Below are 25,445 nucleotides of genomic sequence, written 5' to 3' on the forward strand. Positions count from 1 at the left end.
TGAAATTCAGGATCTGCCACAGATCTAATGGAGTGTCCTATCTTTGACTTATCTAGATTGGGCTGGCATTCTTTATGTGTTTGGCCTATTTGCTCTGAGGTTTTCCTCTCCAAGGGAGTATTATGGCTGGGTTCACCATGCGTATCCATCTTTGACAGCCCTTCCGAATGAATTGCGGCCCTATGAAAAAGCCCTTCGGCAGAGAGAGTGTTGGTTTCTTGGGGTCGGTCCGGCTATGCGGCAAGTTTAGCAGTAGTTGTTTTCGTTCCGTGTCTTTAAAAACGCACCTCAAATCAATATTATAGTCCTGTAAGAGGGCCCTATATTTCAGGAGCTTTTCAGGAGTAGCTGAGTCGGAAAATGTCAGCATGAGTCTAGTGTGCTGGGGGTCCGTTATTATGTCCTGATATGTAAAACCACAGAATTCAAAGAGGGTGCACTTTCTTTTCCCCATCACTGCATGTTGTCCTTCACTTTCACATGACTGTAAGGCAGCCACGTGGAATCGTTTCCAGCCTGAGGGCTGCATTCTCTTCTGGGCAGCCTTCCAGGGGTCACATGCCAGCAGTGGGCCAAACAAGGGGAGAACGTAGGTGGAGCAAGGAAACACAAATTTTACCTTTTGCACAGTAGGCTGGTTAGCAAGCAGGCAAGCAGCACTATCAAGAGTTCAAGGAATATTCCATCCAGGCAAAAACACTCAAGGAGAGTTGGTGGGGCCAGGGGAAAGATCTGAGGAGAGCCAGGTACAGATGCCTGGAGGGCCACATTTGGCCCACACACCCAAGGTTCCCACTGTTGCCCTTGGTGAATCCAGAAGCCGAAATGACTCCCAAGCAGATGCCCAGGGGCCCTTGCAACATATTGGCATCAAGCAATCAACAAGTTGTCTAGAAAACAGAACTTCTGAATCCCAGTCAAGACTAGTGCTGACGTGCACAGACTCCCAACATGCTTACAGAGACTCCCCTGGCTTGCAAAGGGTCCCCTTCCTCATCTGAAATTAGGCTTGAAACAGCATTCAGTTGTAGCCACTATAATAGTTGGTAGCGTGTGCTTGGTTGTGGCTTGTGTGTGGTGTTCACAACTGTTTCTCTGGTTTGCAAATGTGCCCACAGACCAGAAAAGGTCCCTGCTGAAGCAGATAGTGCTGGGTTAGATGGACAAATAAGATGGTCTAAGGCAGCTTCCAAGATAAAAACCAACAGGGACCAGGAAACTGCATTTCATCAAAATATTTCTACAATTGCTGTCTTCTTACTTGGAACTGCTCTCAGGAAACTGAAGTGTTCCAAGAAACACTATTCAAAAGGCATCACCACTCTCTAGTGTGAAATGTTTGAGATGCAACCCCAAGTTGCACACTGAATCCCACTGCTTAAGAGTTGGTTTTGGACTCTCCCAATCATTTTCAAGATGTGCACATTTGAGAGGTATCCCAGGCACGTTGTTTCTTCCCTGTCTTTGCTTACAGCCATTGATGTTTATGTTCTTTTTCTCATGATGATTTGTATTTATGTTACTTGATTGTCAATTCCACAGTCAAGTTATATATTTTTAGGGCAGCTGTGTATAAACTTCACAAGGATTTGTGGCTACAAATGACAGGGTTAGTAACTTTGCCTGTATAATTTTGGCCACACCATTCATTTTCTTATTTAAGTTCATAAAGTACAGACGTTTCAGATTTCTAACCCTTAACCTGTAAGCCATGTCATACCCTCAATCTTCCTTTGTTCTGTATACTTCATACATTTTTAGATGTGACAAGCATTCCGCAAAGGCTCCAGGATGTTTCCTGCATGATAAGCAGCCAAGTCTAAATCTTTCCCCCCCTTTTTTTAAAAGATCAGAATGAGAGAGGGGGTTATCCTCTGGGATATTCTGAAGCAGTCATGCAAAAGGGGTACAACATTTGTTGCCAGATGACTTATGTAATTTGAGTATGAAGCAGAGCATTAAAGCAGCAAGCAATTTGTGTGACATCACACAAAATGAAAAAGCAAAATTTACCCAGCCAGTAATATATTTAACTTTCACCGCTACAAACATAATTCCTTTGACAAGAAAATGTACGTGATCAATTGTCTTCTCCCTCTCCTTAAAAAAAAAAAAAAAAAAAAGGAGATAGAAACTAACATGAATAGCTATTTACAATATTTTTACCACAGGGGTTCCACATCTGAAAATTTTAAAAAACTGTCATGAGCATTACAAAATACCCTTTTCGTAAGAGATACTCAGAATCCCATTCCCAAAAAAGCAGACAAAAAACCCACAACTTTCTTAAAACAAATAAAATACACCCCCCCCCAAAAAAAAAACAGGCAGCCCACGCCAAAAAAAGGAATCCCACCCAAACAGATTAAAAAAACAACTGAGCAGGGAATGGGCCTTGGCAGGAGGATGTCTGAGGCCACTGCAGTGCCCAAGGGACCATGTGGGAAGCCACAGGCTGCCACCTTAAACACATTATTATGGAGCAAGCTCAGCAGAGCACATGTTACTTCTGTGCAAACTTATATGACACTGCACTGTGAAACACCCTATATAACTTAAAATAACAGCACCCACATAGAAGACTATTGTTCAGTAGTTGAGCACATATCTGGAAATGCCAGGGACTGAACCTGAGATGTCCTGCATCTATACGCTTCTGTTTGAGACCCTGGAGAGAAGGACTAGGGCACAGGACCAAACTAGGTGGACCAACAGTGTGACTCTGTAACTTTGTGCCAGTGTAATTTTGTATGTTAATATGTATACATTTATGTTATAATGAAAGCTGCCAGTCTCCGAATCTCTACGAATCCAACACCACCCTTACCACTTAACACCTTTTAGGAAGGATACTTGAGGGTTTGTGTTGAGATTGATTGGTGCAGATAAGGGTTTCTGTAGTTCTTCACCCCTCTTGTGTGCCTGACTGTCACACCTAGAGACAAACTGTTTTGCCTGGGATGACCCAAGATAGAACTGTATTTTAATTCCAGAAAGAATCCCACTGCCCTGGAAACACAGGCTACTTACTCTAAACTGAGAAGCACCTGATTCTACTCCCTGTGGAGTATAAGGCACCTTAGCCTGTGAATACCAAGAGATCCACGTATTCAAGTTTTATCCTATGTCCCTAAGTTTTGCCTGGTGTCCCTTGCTTGCCCACTATGCCATGTTATCTAATCTGGATGGGATGGGCTATTCTAGCTTTCCCCAACCTGGAGCCTCCCAAATACAGATGGACTACAATTCCTACCAGCCCCAGCTAGCATGGTTGGGGATGATAGCAGTTAAATTCCAAAACAGTGGGGAACATCAGGCTGGGGAAGACTGAGCTAGTCTATGGGAAACTGTCTTGTGGGATACCATCAGCAGGTTGGGGCCACAAGACCTTCTGATGCCTCAAGATACACAATCTCAACTTCTGTAAGGTGCTCAGTTCCTTTAGCTGCTGCTACACCAAGGTGACAGGGGGTGGGGAGCTCCTTGCAAAATTGTTCTTCACCTTTCCTCCACCTTAGCTGGCAACCAGTCAAAAAGCATTTCCAGAACTGGAAATGTGACTAAAACATGAGAGAAAGGACACCTTGCCTACGCAAGCTGCGTTCATATGAATCACAGAGGTTACTCCAATGAAGGAAGAGGTGGGGAACAGAGAAACCTTGGGAGGGGCAGAGAGGGCCCCACCCAATAGGCTAACATTCCCATTAACAGTTGAAAATTGGAACGGCAGGACTTCACTTAAAGAGGCATCGATACTGCTGTACTCTCACTTGACAACTTATTTCCCAAATCAGTAAGATCATGGCCTTAGGCTTGGAGGCAGAGGCAGATCCAAAATGATGGTTTATCTACTCCACTCTGTAAACCATATGACAGCATAACTAGCACATACAGCCAAGTTATTGCATACCAGAACTGATGTCTCATTCCTTCCACAAAAATATCCTCCTAGTCGCTCACCCTGCAACCCCACTTCTTTCATTTTAGCAGTCTTATTGTTGGGAGGGGCTGCTATTGTTATACAGTGGTACCTTGGTTCTCAAACTTAATCTGTTCCAGAAGTCCGTTCCAAAACCAAGGCGCGCTTTCCCATAGAAAATAGTGCAAAATAGATTAATCTTTTCCAGACTTTAAAAACAACCTCTAAAACAGCAATTTAACATGAATCTTACTATCTAACGAGACCATTGATCCATAAAATGAAAGCAATAAACAATCTACTGCAGTCACAACCAATCAGTAGCTGAACTGGGTTCCACACAGTCACAAACAAAAAAGAGCCGCATAAACAAAAACTCAAAATAAATAGCAAAAACAGACAGACCTCTGCATAACACTCAAAACGGAAGTGTGACACTCAAATCGAAAGCACAACATTCAAAACAGAGCACGTTCGGCTTCTGAAAAAAATTCGCAAACCGGAATACTTACTTCAAGGTTTGCAGTGTTTGGGTTCCAAGTTGTTTGAGTACCAAGGCGTTTGAGAACCAAGGTACCACGGCAGTTAAAAACTGGGAGTCAAAAATGCCTTGCTTTTTGCTAGCAGACTACTAGACCAGTTAAAATCAATTTGTAGAGAAGCTACAAACTGAGGCCATTTTTTAAAAACAATAAAAATAATAACATTTTGAAATGTTTTGAAAACTACTTCAAGGTTTTGATGCCCTACAAAACTGGAAGCGCCCCTATCCTCATGAAACCCACAAGCATTCCTAAACATTAACCCACCCCTGCTTACAGCTGATAGAATTTTGCCACTATCAGAGGATCATAAAACCTAGCAAACAGAGCAGAAGTCATGAAAGTCTTGTAAGTTTCTTCCACACTCTTGACATTTTAAACGCCAGAAACAAGAGGCTTTAGAGCAGGTGGTGCCCTTTTCTTTTCTGGATGAAACTAACACATTTGTAATACCTTACTAATATTTTTAAAGTAACACCACCCCGGCATCAAGCTTAGTCACCTGGCAGCACCAGCCACAAGGTTCTGTACACATCCCGGGGGGGGGGGGGAATAATTCATCACTTTAAGATGGGCAAATATTACCTTAGGCATCCAGGGGCACATTCTGGATTAAGATTTCAGCAAGTTGCTCATCACCCCTTTGGAATGCACATCCCACTAAGCTGGAAGGTTATCAGACCATAAATAATACAGGCTGCTACACTGCTCTTGACTGAAATGCATACGTTGCTTTTTGATACGAAGTTAGGCAGTATGTTTTGAAATTCAGTTCACTAATAAAGGGTTTAAAAAGCTTTAAAGAAAACTGTGTAGGCTAACAATTAGAAATCTAAGTTTTGTACACTCAGAAAGTAACGTACACCAAGACCCACTGCTTGCTGCGACTGTGCGTGCGCGGGTCCCTATTCGCCACTTCTGCGCATGCGTGAGCAGCGAAACCCGGGAGTAACGCATTCCGTTACTTCCGGGTCACCGCAGAGCGCAACCCAAAAGCGCTCAACCTGAAGCAACTTCAACCCGAGGTATGACTGTACATGCAATTGAAACCTATGTTGGAAAAGCAGTTTGGCTCTGACGCTATAGAAGCATTGGAAACACCCATGCTGTTACAAGATTTAATCTCTGCAACAAAAACAAAAAATCATACACTTGTACTATATAAAACTTTACTTAACAGGAAGAAATACGATTTAGAATATGAAAGACAAAAATGGAGTAAAGAGGTAGGAGTACAGATAACAAATGATATATGGGAGACAAGTATCAAATCAATAGAAAAAGCCTGTATGGATTTAAGACTTATTCAACAGAAAATAGTATTTAGAATCCACTGGACTCCAGCAAGATTATATCAGAGGGAAATAATAAGTGTAGATAATTGCTGGAGATGTGGGAGTAAAAATGCGAACTTAATACATATGTTGATTAACTGACCGACGATCAGACCATTCTGGAGCGAGTTGAGGATATTTATAGTAAAAATAATAAAAAGAAATTGTTATTTAGGAGAACTGAATTTAATTCTAAATTATATTCTGGAAACTTGGAAGATCTCAAGGGGTCAAAAAAAGTGGTAGTATTGCACTATATTAGAAGCAACAAAACTTGTTTTGATGAATTGAAAGTGTCTCAAAAAGATTCCACTGAGCATATGGATTGATAATATGTACAGATTAGCTACATATGAAAGAATTGCTTGTTGATGCAAAATAAGAATGGATAAATACAAAGAAATTTGGAACTATTATCTAAGTGACAAGGCAGATAACAGTGGGAAATGGGGGGGGGGGAAGTGGTGATAAACAAGGAGTAGGCATAGGGATATTACTGTATCTAAATTTGTGTTGTCAATTTGTGTTATTATTGTTGTTATGGTTGTTTGTTGTACATGTCTTTTTAGTTTGATGTTTGTACTGATAGGAAAAAGTGAATAAAAAAATAATGAATGGACTAAAATTAGATTCCATGTTATATTGGGAATTGTATCAATAAAAAACCTCCATAAACACCTGTTGGGGTTGAAAGTAGTTCAGAATTTGATGAAAATTCACCACCACAGGCTTTAGCATTTAATTCATTGGAGGAAAGTGGTGACATGAAAGCCCTCCCCACTTTTGCACATCTACTCCCGTGATCTGCACATAAAATTAATCATTTTGTTCATATGTGCAGTGAATCAGGGGTCAGGGAGGAAATGGTTCCACTCCTCCAGCCTCACATCAAGTTTTGACAGAGGAGCAAAGTGTGCAATGGAGGCAAGAAAGTTCTGAGTAGAGGGGAGGTGGAGGAGGGGGTGTGCTCCAAGCCCCTTTTCCTCATGGATGAGGGGACATGGCAGCACCTTTCTGCCCTTAGGTGTGACAACCATTATGGAATGTTCTGACAGCATCCATTTTGTGTTATGCCATGCCCCCATGGCATCCATTTTGTGACACTCAACACACTGAATCTGTCTACTGACCCAAAAATGTTGGCAATCCTGCATTAAAAGAAACTAAAGCAACATGCCACAGTAACTTATAACATACCGATTTTCCACAGTGAGACAGACCCCTCTGCCCCCAAAGCATCTATTCCAGCTGAAAGTGAGTCTCCAGGGTCTCATGCAGGGATATTGTCCAGCCTTCCAGGGTGGATAAAAATCAATGTTTTTTTAAAAGATTTTAAAAAATTGATTTTTTTGATTTAAATTGGATTTTTTTATTTGAACAGATTTTTAAAAATAAAATGCTTTTGGAGGAAAAATCTTTCTAAAGATAGTATTCTATTTAAGTTGCAGATGGGTAGCCGTGTTGGTCTGCCATAGTCGAAATAAAAAAATTCCTTCCTGTAGCACCTTAAAGACCAACTAAGTTAGTTCTTGGTAATAAGCTTTCGTGTGCATGCACACTTCTTCAGATACACATATCTGAAGAAGTATCTGAAGAAGTGTGCATGCACACGAAAGCTTATACCAAGAACTAACTTAGTTGGTCTTTAAGGTGCTACAGGAAGGAATTTTTTTATTCTATTTAAGTTACATTATAGTCCAAAGGCTATTCATCAGGAAATAAGGATTTGTTTTTAATTATGTAGCATAAGGCATTATATGCAATGTTTAATTTTTTTGATAAATGAATTCCATTAATCCATTCACAATGTCATGCTCTTCCAGAGGTTTCTGTAAGATTATTTGGGGCAGTTTTTCTAATGAGAATATATTATCACAGGTTCTTGTTTTCAAAGTTTTCAAAAGTGTGAATTTGTGTCTGAAGAGATAACATGCCTTTTCTTCACAGGAAAAATGTTATAAAATAAACATACAGGGCTGAGGAAAAAACCTTAATCCCATTGTTCCTTTGCAAATTTATATACACAGAATCAACCCCGTACTTCTTAAACGATAAGTTCCAAGAGGTTCAATAAACAGATTGTTTGGAGTGGAATAGATCTGCACAAGTAGTTAAGTGTGAAGCAGTAAAAATGAAAGTGCAACCTTGTGAGCAGAATACTCCACAAGTCTTGGGATCTTTGTGGAGTAATTGTGCAACTCAGACTAGAGGCAAGTGCTGAAGGCTCTTCAGGACTGGCAACCTCTTCCCAATCCCACTGGGTTCCAACAACTGCACTAACACTTAACTGTGCAGAATAGGCACCTGAATGTAGACGCAAATCCATTGGGGTGGTGGAAGAAATAGTAACAGTGATCTGTAAGTCCTTGGCAAGGCCTTGAAGTGCTTGCCAGTCAACTAATAAGAGTTCACTGGTTCCAGGCTCTTCTTCCCAGGGCTTGCCGGATATTGTCCAAGCAATAAAGTCTCTAACCAAATCAGTGAACAAACATGGATATTGTCAGGGAACTGACATCGGAGCTAGAGGTGGAGGCAAGGCTCCCAAGCGATGCTGGAGAAGGGCCCAGCAGGGAGAGAGGCAGCTCATCAGCGTAACACCAGGGAGATGGGGGAATCGGCGAGGGGGCTCCAGGACTCCTCGCCGGAGACCAGCGGGGAGAGCACGGGTCCTCCGCTACCCACACCCTCCCTGCGCAGAAGACTTCCGCGCAGGGAGAGTAGGAGGAGACTTGGCGTCAAACAGCTTTTATGCTGGAAAAGGTTTAAGAAACGCCCACTGACGGATTCTGCTAGCGACTGAAACAGCCACGAAGTGAAGGGCTGTCCAGACAGAAAAGGTTTAACAAGGAGTGGCGGCAACTTATGCACGAGCAACCCCTATATTTATTACAGATATATATGCTAGAATGTTTTTGGTTTAGTTGAATAAATTGTCTCAATTGTTATTAAGGAAACATTTATTTATTTTTCTCCTTCCAATAAAGTACAGCAGAAATGTTGTCCAAATATAAACAGGTAACTTATTAAACCTCACAATAATTTCATAATTATCTGTCTATGTACAGTATTTCTAATAATATAACCAAATCAGTAATCTTTGATATAACTGTAAAAACTACTCTGATAATTTATTATTCCAGATAATATTCCAGATTAATATTTCATCTGGTTGTAAATATTAAGATTATACCAGCAAGAATGAGTCTTTCTGTAAAAAAATGATTTAAATCATTAAATCGATTTGATTTAAATCAAATCCACCCTGCAGTCTTCCTACAAAGGTACCTCTGGTTACAACCTTAATTTGTTCCGGAGGTCCGTTCTTAACCTGAAACTGTTCTTAACCTGAAGCACCACTTTAGCTAATGGGGCCTCCTGCTGCCGCCACGCCGCCGGAGTACGATTTCAGTTCTCATCCTGGGTCAAAGTTCTTAACCCAAGGTACTACTTCCGGATTAGCAGAGTCTGTAACCCGAGGTGTTTGTAACCCGAGGTACCACTGTACTAGAAATTTAATATTTCCAGAAATTTTAAAGCCATGGGGAAAGCCTGTTTTCTCCCAGTGAAAAGTGGAAATTTATGGGGAAACTGAAACATACAACTCCCTCATCAAACCTGAAATTATGTTACTGCTCTCAACACCACAACGCCTTGCTTATAACTTAGTACAATTTATATTCTATCAATTAATGAAATTTGAAGAATAATCCCCTAACTCAGATAGGCCAATCTGCTTAAAGGCCTTTTCTTCATGTGCTTCCTCCACAAGAGGCTTGGAGTGTGGCAACAAGAGAATGGGCCTTTTCTGCAGTGGCTCCCCACTTCTGCAAGGTTTTCTCCAGGGAGAATCACCTGGCGCTTTCATTACGTATCTAGCTGCCAGGCAACAACATTCCTCTTCTCCCAGGTCTTTGTTGAATTAGCCAATCTAAGGCCTTTTAAACTGGGGAGGGGGCATTGTTTTTGTTTGTTACTATGTCGTACATTTTTCTGTTATTATATTGTAAATTACCCTGTGCTCCTCGGATGAAGAGCAGTATATAAAATAAAATAAATTAATTAAAATCTCCCACTGGCGACCAAGTGACGATGCGTGTTTGCCAGGATGGTGCCTGACATCTCCACCATCTAGAGGTGCATGCTTGGGGATCCTTGGATATTAACTGTTTTCACACACTAACAACACATCCTGTAGAATTCTAGCCATGATATTTTATCTGCACAATCAGAACGAATTTCAAGAACCAAAAAATCATATTGAAAAATACAACTTTCGAGTTGTCTGGCCCCAAAATGGCAACTAGGCCTTCCATTTTGCAACTATAACCCTGGTTTAAGGAGCCATTTGGCACCTAGCTTATATATCTGAGATTCTAACACTGGACTGGAGCCTGAAAAGAATAAATGCCTTACGTTCTGTAGCAAAGTGTCTGAGAACACTTGAGGGCAGAAACAAAGGAGGTTAACCACATGGGAGGGGCCAGGCCAAAAAGACAACAGAGGCAGGATACTTGCTTATAGTAGTGTCAAACTAGATCAAATGCCATGGAAAGGAATAAAGCAGCAGCAGCAGCAGCAGCAGCAACAACAATTTATTTATACCCCACCCATCTGGCTGGGTTTCCCCAGCTACTCTGGGCGGCTTCCAACAGAACACTAAAATACAATAACCTATTAAACATTAAAAGCTTCCCTAAACAGGGCTGCCTTCAGATGTCTTCAAATAGTTTGGTAGTTATTTTTCTCTTTGACATCTGGTGGGAGGGCGTTCCACAGGGCAGGTGCCACTACCAAAAGGCCCTCTGCCTGGTTCCCTGTAACTTGGCTTCTCGTAGCAAGGGAACCGCCAGAAGGCCCTCGGCGCTGGACCTCAGCGTCCAGGCAAGAACAATGGAGGTGGAGACGCTCCTTCAGGTATACTGGACCGAGGCCATTTAGGGCTTTAAAGGTCAACATCAACACTTTGAATTGTGCTTGGAAATGTACTGGGATCCAGTGTCTTTCAAGATGGCCACTCCCAGTCACCAGTCTAGCTGCCGCATTCTGCATTAGTTGTAGTTTCCGGGTCATCTTCAAAGGTAGCCCCACATAGAGCACATTGCAATAGTCCAAGCGAGAGATAACTAGAGCATGCACCACTCTGGCGAGACAGTCCGTGGGCAGTAGGGTCTCAACCTGCGTACCAGATGGAGCTGGTAGACAGCTGCCCTGGACACAGAATTGACCTGCACCTCCATGGACAGCTGTGAGTCCAGAATGGCTCCCAGGCTGTGCACCTGGTCCTTCAGGGGCCCAGTTACCCCATTCAGGACCAGGGAGTCCTCCACACCCGCCTGCCTCCTGTCCCCCCAGAACAGTACTTCTGTCTTGTCAGGATTCAATCTCAATCTGTTAGCCACCATCCATCCTTCAACCGCCTCCAGACACTCACACAGGACCTTCACCACCTTCACTGGTTCTGATTTGAAAGAGAGGTAGAGCTGGGTATCACCCACATACTGATGAATACCCAGCCCAAACCCCCTGATGATCTCTCCCAGAGGCTGCATGTAGATGTTGAAAAGCACGGGGGAGAGGACAGAACCCTGAGGCACCCCACAAGTGAGAGCCCAGGGGTCTGAACACTCATCCCCCACCACCACTTTCTGGACACGGCCCAGGAGGAAGGAGCGGAACCACTGTATAACAGTGCCCCCAGCTCCCAGCCCCTCTAGACAATCCAGAAGGATGTTATGGTCGATGGTGTCAAAAGCTGCTGAGAGATCCAGCAGAACTAGGAAACAGCTCTCACCTTTGTCTCTAGCCCGCTGGAGATCATTGACCAGTGCGACCAAGGCAGTTTCAGTCCCATGAAGAGACCTGAATCCTGACTGGAAGGGATCCAAATGGTCCGCAAGTGCTTTGAGAAGTGCTTTGTTGGAACAGATGCATGAGAAGATGGATCTGATGAATGAGAAAATGGATTTGATGACTGTTGTGGCCAATAACTGTGAACAATTAGTGAATAGTGATACAGAAATCATCCAGGGTCCAACTCAGGAACCTGTATTGATTGGGCAAGTGCAGAAGACAATGGAGGAGGCTGCGGTTGCAACTCAAATAATACAAATGGAGAGGCCCAAGGCCCCACAGGAGCATACGCCGTTGTTTTTGAAGATTGAAGTTGGAGTGGGCCAGGGGGAGTCTGGAGTCTGGAGCTGAGGAGGCTTTTGACTTTGGAGAGACTTTGAAATATGCTCGCAAATATTTTTTGGATTATATTGATGACTGTGGGGAGTGGGACTGTGGGGAATGGGCTGATTTGATGAAGGGAGACGGAGATAACTTTGGGTTGGAACCCCCCAGAGACCTACTCCTCAACGAGAAAGGAAAGAAATTAAGAAAGAGACCAACAAAAGACAAGGAAAAGTGCAAGTATAAACAAGAAGAAGAAGATCTGCAGAAGGGACATGGAAGAGACTTAAGGGCCTCGGACATAAGGCTTCCAGGTTGATGGACCAGATGGAATCGACAGTAAGGACTGACACGACCCGAGACCAGGAAGAAGAGACGTTGGATGAAGATTGGAAGAAAATTTATAAAGAAAACTTTTTATTTAGGGAATTAGCCTAAAATTAATGAATATTAGGGAAAATGTTGAAATGAAACTATATGACTCTAGCAGAAATGATATCAGGGGTTATGTATAAATGAGTATTAAGTTTCAAGCTTTAAGGTATTTTATGGTAAGATAAGGTTAAATAAATTAAGGTAATTTGAATAACAGAATATGGGGAAAGATGAAAAGGATCTGTCGAGTTAATTAATAGGTTAAATTGTTAAGATAAATTATTTAATTAAAATTGAGAAAGATGGAAAGAATTTGCTGAAATAACTAACTAAACTAGAATACAAAAAGGGAGGTGCGAGGAGGTCAATGAAACAAGCAAATGGAAGTTATATGGGATTTGTGTCTTTCTTTTTTTCCATATACATATATATATATATATATATATATATATATATATATATATATACTGTATTGATGTATTGGTTTTTATGTTTTGCGTTTTTTCTTCTTTTTATGTATTGTAGTGTTGTCTCTTATGTTTCTTATTTTTTCTTTTATTTCTGTAATTCTGAAATTATTAATAAATATTATTTTTTTAAAAACAAAAAAAACACACAAATGGTCCGCATCCTCCAGGCATGCCTGGAGTTGTTCAGCAACCACTCGCTCAATCACCTTGCCCAAGGATGGAAGATTTGAGACTGGGCGATAGTTGGCCATATGGGCAGCATCTAAAGATGGTTTTTTAAGAAGCAGTTTGATAACCACCTCTTTCAGCGGGTCTGGGAAGGCTCCCTCACAGAGAGAAGCATATAATTTACAATGAAACAAAAGACCTGCATGCTCTTCTCATGAAAAAGGAATCACACTATGTGCAGAAATGCATCATGCAACTAGGTATTGCAAATGTCTACAGTACACAAGGGAATTAATACAGGAGATCTGTCTAGTTTTCATAGCACAGATTGAGTAAAACCTTGCCTTAAAAAGCATTCACTCATTCCAAAGAGGGGTTTATTTCAGTGTTTCCCAAAGTTTAAAATTATTCCACTGGAAATGGTGGAGGGGAAATCCTCATTAGCCACCTCCACCCCGCCAGGCGTTCACGTCTCTGTTATGCAGTATCTTTTTTCAACTGAAGATGAAATGGCTTGAACTTGGGACTGAATGCATGTGAAGTTGATGCTCCATTTTGTTTTTCAGTACAGTATGGGAACATAGGCACCTGTCACTCACATGACATCACGTGATGTCAGGTGTGGACCTGGTAAAGATGCAAAGGAATTAAGAGGAGCCTCAGAGTGCCCTGCTGATTGTTCCTTTGTTACAACAGCATGCATTCGTTGCTGTTTAAATTTGCCACATAATGCAAACCACTCTCTGCTTCAGCAGACATCACAGGACAGCAAGTAACTGACTGACAGGTGGTCCCACACATCTATCCAATGTAGCCTGCAAAGAGTTGGCCAAAACTGGATCAAGCCCTCAGCCAAAAAAGAGAATTTCAACACACACACACAGAGAGATGGGAAGGCTGCACTGGCCTGGGGGGTGTCGGGAGATGCTGCAGGGACCCATGTGCCTGGTGCATGGTCACACCAGCCTAGCAGAAGGCTGCGCCAGCCTGTTGCAGCATTTGGAGCATGTGTGATGTCACATGTATACACCGGGCCCCTTCAATCTTGGGGCAACCTGGCATCTGTGGCACCAAATGAAGTGAAATGCAAAATAACCGTCATGTGCATTTGAAGTGCCAGGGCAAGACTGTAGATCAGGGGTCGGCAACCTAAGGCCTGTGGGCTGGATGTGGCCCAATCGCCTTCTCAATCCAGCCCACGGACGGTCCCAGAATCAGCATGTTTTTACATGAGTAGAATGTGTCCTTTTATTTAAAATGCATCTCTGGGTTATTTGTGGGGCATAGAAATTCACTCATCCCCCCCCCCCAATATAGTCTAGCCCACCACACGGTCTGAGGGACGGTGGACCAGCCCACGGCTGAAAAAGGTTGCTGACCCCTGCTGTAGATGGCCATTCTTAATGTTAAAAAAAAAAACTACATTGGACAAGAAGCCCAGATTTTACAATGTGGGCCAATTTAAATATTTTCCAAGTTGGTCTGCATGATACTGAATTGGGAGTCCGCAGTAACCTTTCAGTTTTGAAACACAGAGTATAGAGGTACCTCGGAACTCGAACGGCTGCATTCTTGAAGCTTTCAGTTCCTGAACGCCAAAAGTGCATGCTCCGGTTTTTGAATGTTTTTCGGAACACGAATGTCTTACGCGGCTTCCACTGTGCTAAAACCTAGCTATGGCCAATCAGAAGCCATGCCTCGGAAGTCAAATGTTTTGGAAGTCGAACGGTCTTCCGGAAAGGACTACATTCAAGTTCCGAGGTACCACTGTATTTGTTTTGTTGACTGAAGGCCAAGAAATGTACACCTAATGCAGTCTGACTAATATCTGACTGGGATTTCACAGACATGGTAACAGATGCTTTGAGACAGTTATTACTCAAAATTGACCCAGAAAACAAAGTTACTTGCAGTAAGAAGAAGGAATCTTGGGTTTCTTGCCTCTAGTAAATCTGTAATGTGATGATCCCATTATACATCTTTTTAAAATGATTGTGCATTTATAGCAAAGCCAGTGACAAAATATTTTCTCCAAAGATGCATCCACCAAAGACATTTAGTGTTACAGAGATACATTTTACTTGTGTGCAAGAGGCAGATGAATTGATAGAGGTCACCACTGAAAAATCAGTTGTGTGAAAGGCACAACCAACTAGATGCAGTTACTTAAATTTAGCCCCAAATCTGTTTTAGTTTGCTACCATTTACCTCCACTGAATTGCAACTTATCCACTTTTGTCTCATGTTTTCTGAGAGAAGCATATGGCTCCAGCAAGGGAGTCAGCAGTAATTTGTGCTTCACAAAATACTGCGTAAAAGCTACAGAATAGGGGTATGAAAGACAGCTAGAGAGAGAAAGAGAAGGAAAATATTTGTGGGTTTTTTGTGGGTGGGAGAGAGAGAGAGAGAGAGAGAGAGAAGAAAATGAGTCACAAAATTAGTTTATTGAAAGTTACTTTTTAACTACCACATACTGTAAAACTTTGCAGAGATTTGAAGTTCTTCCACCACTGGGTAGTTTGTCAAAACCCATCTTGCTTTAAAATTCTTGTTTTTCAAACCGTGTGACTGTATCACCTACCGCATTGGTCTTCAGCTGGTGGGCCATGGCTAGAGGCAGGAGCAGGAGCACCATGCAAATACATGTCTAAATGTTAAGAAATGAGTCCACAAAGGTATGTTGGGTTAAAAGTGGGTCCTGGGTCTGAAAAGCTTGGTGACACCTGACCTACAGGACATTTGCCCAACGTACAAGTCCTAGTCAAAACAAAAAAATTCCTTCCAGTAGCACCTTAAAGACCAACTAAGTTAGTTCTTGGTATGAGCTTTCGTGTGCAAGCACACTTCTTCAGATACACACAAGTCCTAGGTTCTTGAATCATAAATTCCTGTGGTTTACCTAATGTGACTTGCAAATAAATCTCTAGCTTTGTCTTACAAGCTTTTTATGAAATCTGAACAAAATTAAAAACATGAATGTCATATAGCAAGGGGGGGGGTTGTTTCCCAAATTGCTTCAGATAAGCCCCATCTTTCTATGCAAAGCAAAAACTGTAATCCAGTTATAAAACCCTGTCCAGAGTGTCCTCACAAGAAACAGAGAAAGCTCCATACACCAGATGGGACCATTGGGTCCACTTAGCTCACTGCAGCCTATACCAGAAGTGGAGACCTTTTACTGGATGGCGGGCTGGCCTCTTATCTCCCCAACCCTGGGGGCCAAAATATGACATGTGAGCAGGGCCATCGACATGTCAGTCATCTGATGTCATAGTGATGCCAGGTGATACCAAGCTTAGGAGTCTAAGCTGTCGGGATTTTGAAGTGCAGCACTGGATTGTTTGCAAAAGGGCTTTCAAGCAGCCTCACATTGCACTCTAGGCTGCATATGCATGTTCCCAGCAAGGGAAAAGGTGTAAGTAGCAAGACTGAGCAGGACTGAACCACTCAACAGAATTTTTCTCTACAACCATTAAACAGGAATGGCAGAACAGTTCCAAACCAAACGTGCTTTCTTTATTTCTTGATTCAGAAAATGCAACTGTATTTGTTTTTGTCAAATGCATAAATAAGAATTAAAAAATGTCCTCTTACTGGTGCAGCAATAAAACTGCTAGCACATTTGCAAAAGCTACGCAGGGTGTGGTATGGTTTCAAATTGGATGGAGGACCGTGTGTTGAGATTCCAGCATTGCAGGTGGTTGGGCTAGATTATCCTCAGGGTCTCTTCCAATTCTATGAAATATATATATACGAATTAGTTCCACCTGTGACTTGAAGCCTTGCATTACTGATATGTCACTGCGTTTTTTAAAACGGCCATGTTGACAGAAATTTTATGTGCTATTTTCAAATTCTTTGTTATTATCACAAGCCACTGGGGGCTGAGATTTGTTACTGGAAAAGTAGAATACAAATATCAAACCAACCAGCTCCACCTTTACACCCATGTGTAGGTAATTTAGAAATCTAATAGAATATAATTCAGTATCATGGTCAGTACATGCCCAGAACATGTTTGTTCCTGGATGCAGCATCCTGGGATGAGGACTCCACCACCAGACCCAGTACATGCAGGTTTAAAGAAGAGTAAAAGCATTGCATATGAAACAATACAACATGGGTTCACACATAATGCCAAGCTACTGTTTGGTGCTGCACAAGTCAACCTTCAGTCCATACTTTGCCTCCATCTCCTAAACCAGGTAGGGGGAACCTATGGCCCTTTGAGTGCTATTGGACTCTATCTTCCATCAATCCCAGCCAATATGGCCAATGGTCAGGTGTGCTAAGTATTAGGAATCCAGAAATATTGCAAGGGTCATAAGTTCCCTACATATTCCAAAATTTCCTTCCTAGCTTCCTGTTCAGTGGAGACCATAGTTTGTCATTGCAGCAGAAATATGATTTGTGCTTGTCTTGATATTCAGAATTGGATACTATGGTCTGACATCAACTTGGAAACTTGGTTTCAAAGTCCACCTTGGGACACAGAGGCTTTGGTACTGTTACAACGAAAGCCTCAATAGTCATTTCACAACCTTCTGTACACAATATTACTGAAACAAATTGAAACAATTTTTTTCTTTAAGTACAATTCTAAATAACTTGTGTAATAACAGAAGCCAAAACTATAATCCGTACTCTCATATATGATAATTAGGATAATCAACCAACTAAAGCTTTGTATTACTCAATTCTCAATCCTTTCAGAGAGTTTTAGGCACGACAAATTCCTGGTGGATTGTAATTTCACAATAAAATGGGATTCTCTCTTTGGAAAAACTCCAGGGCTTTTTTCCCTTAACTGCTTAATTAATTAGCTAGCAGGCTGGAATGGGTTCATTTTAACTTTCTGAAGCCATCTTAATCAAGTTAAGTAAGTAAAAACTGTAATTCATTATGTTAGCATTAAAGTACTAAAGACTGTAGCCAAGAGCTTCCAAGTTACCACTGATTCTGCCTAATCAGCCTCTTCTCCTTTTATCTGGTGGGCTGGGGACAAAAATATGCCATTTTTGCAAAAGCTACATTAAGCAACATCTGTGTGCCAAACACCTCCATTTTAACAATGCTGAATCCTTTCCAATACCCATCCACTAAACATGGAGAAACTGGGTGTTTCCCAGATTCTCATGAAACGGTCTCCTCTCTGGTTTGACCCTGTGTCTCAGTGTGCACAACACTCATACTCTCTCACCGCCCCCCAAAAACCACCTGTTCTAATGTGCAGGCCCTTCCAGCTGTCATCATGATGGGCATTTTGTCCTAACATTACATCAGAAAAATGCATACAGTAGTGTGGATGAGGGCAGTAAATATGACACACATGGGCTGTATCCTATGATAGTCAAACTCACAGATAGACCCACTGAAATTAAAGGACATGACCAACTCATATCCATTCAATTCAGAGGGTCTCCTCTGAGCAGAATTTAGCTAGATATCACCCCAATACCATAAACATGTTGCCCTAGCTCTTGCGCAGACCACGAAAACAGAGGCTTTTATCTGACAGTAAGGGAAATACTGTTATTGGGGGGAAGAAGAGATACAGGCTTGGCAACACATAACGAATCACAGATGCCACTATGCTTAGGCTACATGACAGGAAAGGTGAGGGTAGCTGGGCTAGAAACAGTGGCCTAAGTTTAAGGACAAGGAGCTTGGAAGGGCACAGAAGCAACCAAGTTGTCCCAACAGGTGGTCAGACTCACCAGCCAAGCTTTAGGCTCATGAGATTCTTGAGTCCTGCAAGACTGTTGAGCATGCAGATGCTCTCAGCACTGGGGAAGCTGCATCTATTCCCAGTGATGGAAGTGTGGCTGACTCCTCAGTAACCATCCCCAAATTTCATTCCTGCGCTCTTCTCCCAGGGAGGGAAGTCAGGAAATAGGAGGATATGGGCAGCTATTTCCTAGAAGAGGAAGGTACATACCTCCTCCAAATTCTGCTCCCCACCCTGTTTTTTTAGTCACACTAATGTAGGAGTGGGGAACCTCAGGTCCAAGGGTCAAATGTGGCTCTCCACATCTCTCTACCTGGCTCCCATGTCCCCTCCCCAATCCACCCCCCCAGGCCCTGCTCCATGGCACCCTCAAGTGCTTTTCCCTAGCTGGAATGTGCCTTTGAATTGCAGAAACGCCTCTCGCTTGCCAGGATGGATATATCCATCTGTGTTCATGCCTGTGTTCTGCACACAAACGGAATATAGTTGACACATCTGCTGCTCCACCCCACTCTTGCCTCTGGCTGCACCCTCCACTGGCATGTGGCTCTCTAGATGAAAAAGCATCTCCCACCCCAATGGTAATGAACTTTCTATGTAGTTAAGGAAAACAAGATGACTGTTAGCAAGAAGGAAGTAGAGGAATGCTGCTTGTACATTCTAAGTATCCAAAAGGTAATTTCTGTTGAGCCCAGAGCTCATGAAGAGACAATAAATTCTGACAGCTTCACAGAGGTGCTTATAAGGGAGAAGAGAGGAGCATCAAGCACTCCATTGATCCTGTAAGTGATAACTCTTGTTCATTAATACGGATCTTGGTTTTTTGTTTTGCTTTCTCTTGGATGTACATCTTTTAGAAGAGAATAGTGAGCTTGGAGGGTGGGGGTAATAATCATTTCCAAGCTCTTGTTTATAAACAAAACACTTCTACAGAAAAAGATGGACGTACAGGTGAAACTCGAAAAATTAGAATATCATGGAAAAGTTCATTTATTTCAGTGAAACTAATATATGAGATAAAAGGTGAAACTAATATATGAGATAGACTCATGACGTGCAAAGCGAGATATGTCAAGCCTTTATTTGTTATACTTGTGATGATCATGGCGTACAGCTGATGAAAACCCCAAATTAACAATCTCAGAAAATTAGAATATTAAATGAAATCAGCAAAACAAGAATTGCAAATAGAGCAATATTGGACCTCTGAGAAGTAGAAGCATGCATATATACTCAGTACTTGGTTTGGGCCCCTTTTGCATCAATTACTGCCTCAATGCGGCATGGCATGGATGCTATCAGCCTGTGGCACTGCTGAGGTGTTATGGAAGACCAGGATGCTTCAATAGCAGCCTTCAGCTCTTCTGCATTGCTCGGCCTCATGTCTCTCATCTTTCTCTTGGCAATGCCCCATAGATTCTCCATAGGGTTCAGGTCAGGTGAGTTTGCTGGCCAATCAAGCACAGTAATCCCATGGGCATTGAACCAGGTTTTGGTACTTTTGGCAGTGTGGGCAGGTGCCAAGTCCTGCTGGAAAATGAAGTCAGCATCCCCATAAAGCTCGTCTGTGAAAGAAAGCATGAAGTGCTCCAAATTCTCCTGGTAGATGGCTGCGTTGACCCTGGATGAAGCACAGTGGACCAACACCAGCTGATGACATGGCTCCCCAAATCAACACAGACTGTGGAAACTTCACACTGGACTTCAAGCATCTGGCATTGTGTGCCTCCCCATTCTTCCTCCAGACTCTGGGTCCTTGGTTTCCAAATGAGATGCAAAAGTTGATCTCATCAGAAAAGAGGACTCGGGATCACTGAGCAACAGACCAGTTCTTTTTTTCTTTAGCCCAGGTAAGACGCTTCTGACATCGTTTCTTGTTCAGAAGCGGCTTGACAAGAGGAATGCGACATTTGAAGCCCATCTCCAGGATCTGTCTGTGTGTGGTGGCTCTTGATGCACTAACTCCAGCCTCAGTCCACTCCTTGTGAAAGTCCCCAACATGTTTGAATGGCCTTTTCCTGACAATCCTCTCCACGCTGTGGTCATCCCTGCTGCTTGTGCACCTTTTTCTTCCACACTTTTCCCTTCCGCATAACTTTCCATTAATGTGCTTCGATAAAGCACTTTGGGAACATCCAACTTCTTCTGCAATTACCTTTTGAGGCTTTCTCTCCTTATGGAGGGTCTCAATGATGGCTTTCGGCACAACTGTCAGGTCAGCTGCCTTCCCCATGACTGCGCTTCTTACTGAACCAGAGAGACCATTTAAAGGCTCAGGAACCCATTGCAGGTGTTATGGATTGAATAGCTACTGCACCTTTTCACAATATTCTAATTTTCTGAGATTGTTAATTTGGGGTTTTCATTATTATTATTATTATTATTATTATATGCCATAATCATCACAATTATAACAAATGAAGGCTTGACAGCTCTCGCTTTGCATGTCATGAGTCTATCTCATATATTAGTTTCACCTTTTAAGTTGAATTACTGAAATAAATGAACTTTTCCACGATATTCTAATTTTTTGAGTTTCACTTGTATGTTTTTAGTTCAGTGGAAAAGAAGTCCAAAGAGGCATTTAAGAGCAATTAGGATCCAGCCAAAACTGTTCCCTGGAATAAATGTTCTCAAAGCAGGTGCTGGGTATCAACCTCTCTGCGAATCCAAGACGCAGCTGCTTTTATATATAATACGTAACTCAGCCACCAGAACATACATACTTGATACTTACTCTTCTGGAGATTTTCGCAATATTGTTTTAAGGACTTTAAAAAAATTATATGTCTATATAAATTTACCCCACCTTTCAACATTTTATAAATACAAGGTTATAGCTTCACAAGGCAGCTAAAACATAGAAAATGGCAAATGATCAAAACATTAACATAAACCAATTGCTAAAAAAGAGCTCTATAAAATGGTGGATGGAATAAAAACATCTTTAAGGCTATCCAAAGACCTAACAGAGACCATCTGCATCTCAGTGAGGTCAGTCCAGAAATGCAGAGCCATCACAGAACAGGGCCTGTCCTTAATATAACCCGTCTTGTTTTTATATTTTGCTGGAAGCCGCTTGGAGTGGCTAGGGAAACCCAGCCAGGTGGGCGAGGTATAAATATTATTATTATTATTATTATTATTATTATTATTATTATTATTATTCAACCTGCTGTTCTCACTGTTCCCCAAATCTTAAGGCCTGGGCAGATCCATATGGGTGCAGGCAGTCCTTCAGATAGTCCAGTCGCAAAGCATGAAAAGCTTCAAAGGACAGTATCAGCACCTTAAATTAGTTCCAGAAATAAACAGGCAGCAAGTATAACTGGGATGGAGCAGAGGCAATGTGATCCAAACGCCTAGCTTTCACAAGCATTCTACCTGCTGCAATTAAAGTTTCCAAATAATCTTTAAGGGCACACTCACATAGAGTGCATTCAAGTAATCTAGCCAGGATATAACGCTTCACCAAGACAGACAGTTATGTAAAGGACTGCACAGTATACATCTATTCTGCTTCTTTTTTCACAGATCAGCAGGGTTAGATTCCAAATAAAGCTGGCTGGAAAAGATGAGGAACATAATTTGGGCAACACGGGGAAAACCAAGTGGTGGTGTTTTTAAAAAAGCAAAGAATGAGTGTATAGAGCTAATTTATTAACAATGAGATGTACACATGTCGAAGGTTGAGTATTTCCTTTACTTTCTTCTCAGTGCATCCACACAACTGGAATGTAACCAGTGATGTCTGAAGTTTCTATTTCAAAAGTTTGTTAGAAATGATGGATTGATGCCAGTTGCAAATAAATATTAGGTAATCTTGGCAATTTCAACATTTTAGCTTTGTTTACTATACACAAGTAAAACTAAATTAGATCACTCTATAGGGCATCAGAAAATATTCCAATGCAAGGTGAAAATTTTCTGATGCAAATTACTCTAATTTACTGGACACCCACACCATTGAATGTAACCCCTTACAGTAGTACCTCGGGCTAAGAACTTAATTCGTTCCGGAGGTCCGTTCTTAACCTGAAGCACCACTTTAGCTAATGGGGCCTCCCGCTGCCGCCACACCGCCAGCGCACGATTTCTGTTCTCATCCTGGGGCAATAACTTGAAGCGTCTGTAACCCAAGGTACCACCCAAGGTCACATTGACTGCCCCACCCACCTTTGCCTCTGGCATAACTTGCCCCCAGCATGCCTGCCTCCCCAAAGTCTGCCCACAAGGGAATACGGCCCTCAAGCTAAACTGAAGTCCCCCGCCTCTGCTGTATACTTTTCAAAAGAACTGCACAACTCTGTGGGCCAGTATTGTGGATATATGGGGCAACTAAGGATGATGTGAGTATTGTGGCTATCCTTCCACTTTTAACTACCGACTTGAACTTGGGAAAGGGTAGAGAAAAAATTACTATAGATTTGCAACTCAACCGAAGCTTAGAAAGAGTGTTATCTAATAGCATTAATGGGGATCCCATAAAATTCTGTGATGTAACTGCTCTAGAGCCCCTACCTCTGCAACCAGCAGAACATAGCAGCTATTTTCACTCAACTTGCCTTGCAAGTTCCTCCTTGCTCTAAATTTTAATCCTCTAAACCCTGGACTCAGAAAAAGCAATTTGTGTTCAATGCTACAGTACCCGTTTTTAACTTTAGTATACTACAATCATTTTTTAAAAATAGCCCCAAAGAATATATCTCTACAGAAGGTGGTATTTTCACAACTAAATTGATCCTTCAAGGCTATGGTGATTATACCGCGAGACAAATTCACACTCCTGCACACAGTAAGAATCTTAATATATTTCACGTTGCTATACACAAATTATTTGCTCTCCTTGTTGCCATGGAAGCATCAGCAGCTGTCATTAATCCCTTCTTCCAAAATTAACTAAAGAATCTGCCCCCCCCCCCGCCAATTTGAGAAGCAGATTCCTCAGTGGACAATCTGGATGTGCGTTTTAGCTGCATTCTCTCAGCCTTTTTATTGCACCTGCTGCAGCAAGTAGCTCTGGCCCCACATTCCTTCCCTCAGAAGATTAAATCTGCATGGCAGCACATTGCCATTACATGGGGCTGAGCCAAGCAGCAAAACCCATTTTAAATACATCAGCCTCTTAGCCCAGGAAGCTCATTACTAGCTGCAGACACAAACACAGGAGCACATGATGGGGGGCAGCAAGGAACCCCAGCGTTTCCTCTGGTGTTGGCTCTGTTTCTTCCACCAAGGATGGTAAATACAACCAAGCACACCACATTTAATAAAACAATTAGAAAGACCTAATATTTAAAAAATAAAGCTCATGCCCACCACATTTCACCAGACTACTCCCAGGGAAGAAGCTTATACAAGAATGTAGAGATCCAGTGCAGACCGAACTCTGGCTCCATGCAAAGCATTGCTAACAAATCTGGAGTCAACCAATCTGAGAACACACACTCCTTCTCTTTTCCCTACATGCATCTCCAGCACAAACTGGCCCTTCCCTCCCCTTGCTCATCTTAAACAATGTTTACTGTGCAATCTGTAATAAGCTTGCTCAGAAGTAATTCATAAGCACACAAGAGCAGTTCTGTTGGATCAGGCCAAGGGCACCCCAAGTCCAACATCCAGAGACACTCCTTCAGATATACTGGGCCAAGGCCGTTTAGGGCTTTAAAGGTCAGCACCAACATTTTGAATTGTGCTCAGAAATGTACTGGGAGCCAGCAAATATCCTTTAGACTCCCTCACAGAGGAAGCATTCACTACCCTGTGGAACCCATTGCCCAGCCTGGCTCAGCTCACATTTATGAGCTAGGATGGGCAAGGAGCCAGGTGGTCGGTTTCACTTCTCCCGGCAGCCTGTCCAGATCCTCAGAGGTAACAGATTGGAATGGATCCCATATAACTTGACTAGAAAGAACTCTAGTGCTCTCCCGCCCCGATTGCTACCACAGTGGAGTCTACCTCTTTCCAAATCTGAGCAACTTTATCTGCAAAAAAGTTTGCAAAATCATTGCAGGAGATCTTGGGGTCTTCACCATGTCCCAGTGGTGAAGTTGGTTCTGTTAAAGAGTTTCCTGGTGCTGTTTTCTGCAGATATAACCTTCGCCATCACTATCACCACTTGGTAGGCTCAACGTTGACCTGTGTTTGGTCTGATTCAGAGTGCGTTTTCCGCCACCAGCACTCTAGCCGTCTCAGCGACTGTTTCATCACCCTCAGCTCCAGGGAAAACCATGGGGCTGTCCGGATTCCAAGCAACCAGAGGCACTTCGGAGCCAGACAGTCAACAGCCCTGGTTAACTCCGCTTTCCAGAAGGCCAACAGGGAATCAACTGAGAGGCCATCAACATGGGATAAACCATTCCCTACCATTCTCTAGAGACCATTTGGATCCAATAAGTGGCAGGGGTGGACCATCCAACTCAGTCCCACCTTCCTGCGGAGGAAAAGTGTTGAGGAGAAGTCTAGTTGCACCAGAAAGTTAACCGCTCATGGCACTTCTTTTATTTCACTGGAACTTAGTGTTAGATCACCCACGTCCATAGAGGTGAACACCAAGTCTAAGGCATGTCCACGGCTATAGGTCAGGCCAAACTTATTCAGGCTATTTTTTCCATGAAGTCCCAAACGGCCCCTTGTAAGGTTGTGTTGGTATGGACAACCAGACTAGGTGTCTCCAGGAGAACATCCGCCACAACCTGAAACAGTTCGGGCAGGAAATTCTTGGTGCAGTGGGGA

The 25,445-nt window shown here is 42.4% G+C and overlaps 1 protein-coding gene across 10 annotated transcripts in view; it reads right to left on the reverse strand.

Annotated features, from left to right (window-relative positions):
• TJP1 (tight junction protein 1) overlaps positions 1-25,445 on the reverse strand; it is a 354,643-nt gene that overhangs the window by 86,649 nt on the left and 242,549 nt on the right. The window contains exon 1 of one of the 10 annotated variants that reach the window (XM_080980663.1): positions 24,743-24,760. The exons of the other annotated variants lie outside the window; for them this stretch is intronic. Coding sequence (XP_080836789.1) covers positions 24,743-24,745 — 3 coding nt within the window. The 5' untranslated portion in view covers positions 24,746-24,760. Of the gene's footprint in view, positions 1-24,742; positions 24,761-25,445 lie in introns of those variants that run through there. 10 annotated transcript variants of the gene reach the window in all.

The sequence above is a fragment of the Podarcis pityusensis genome, assembly GCF_964106645.2.
Source record: "Podarcis pityusensis genome assembly, chromosome: 14".
Taxonomy (NCBI): Eukaryota; Metazoa; Chordata; class Lepidosauria; order Squamata; family Lacertidae; genus Podarcis; species Podarcis pityusensis.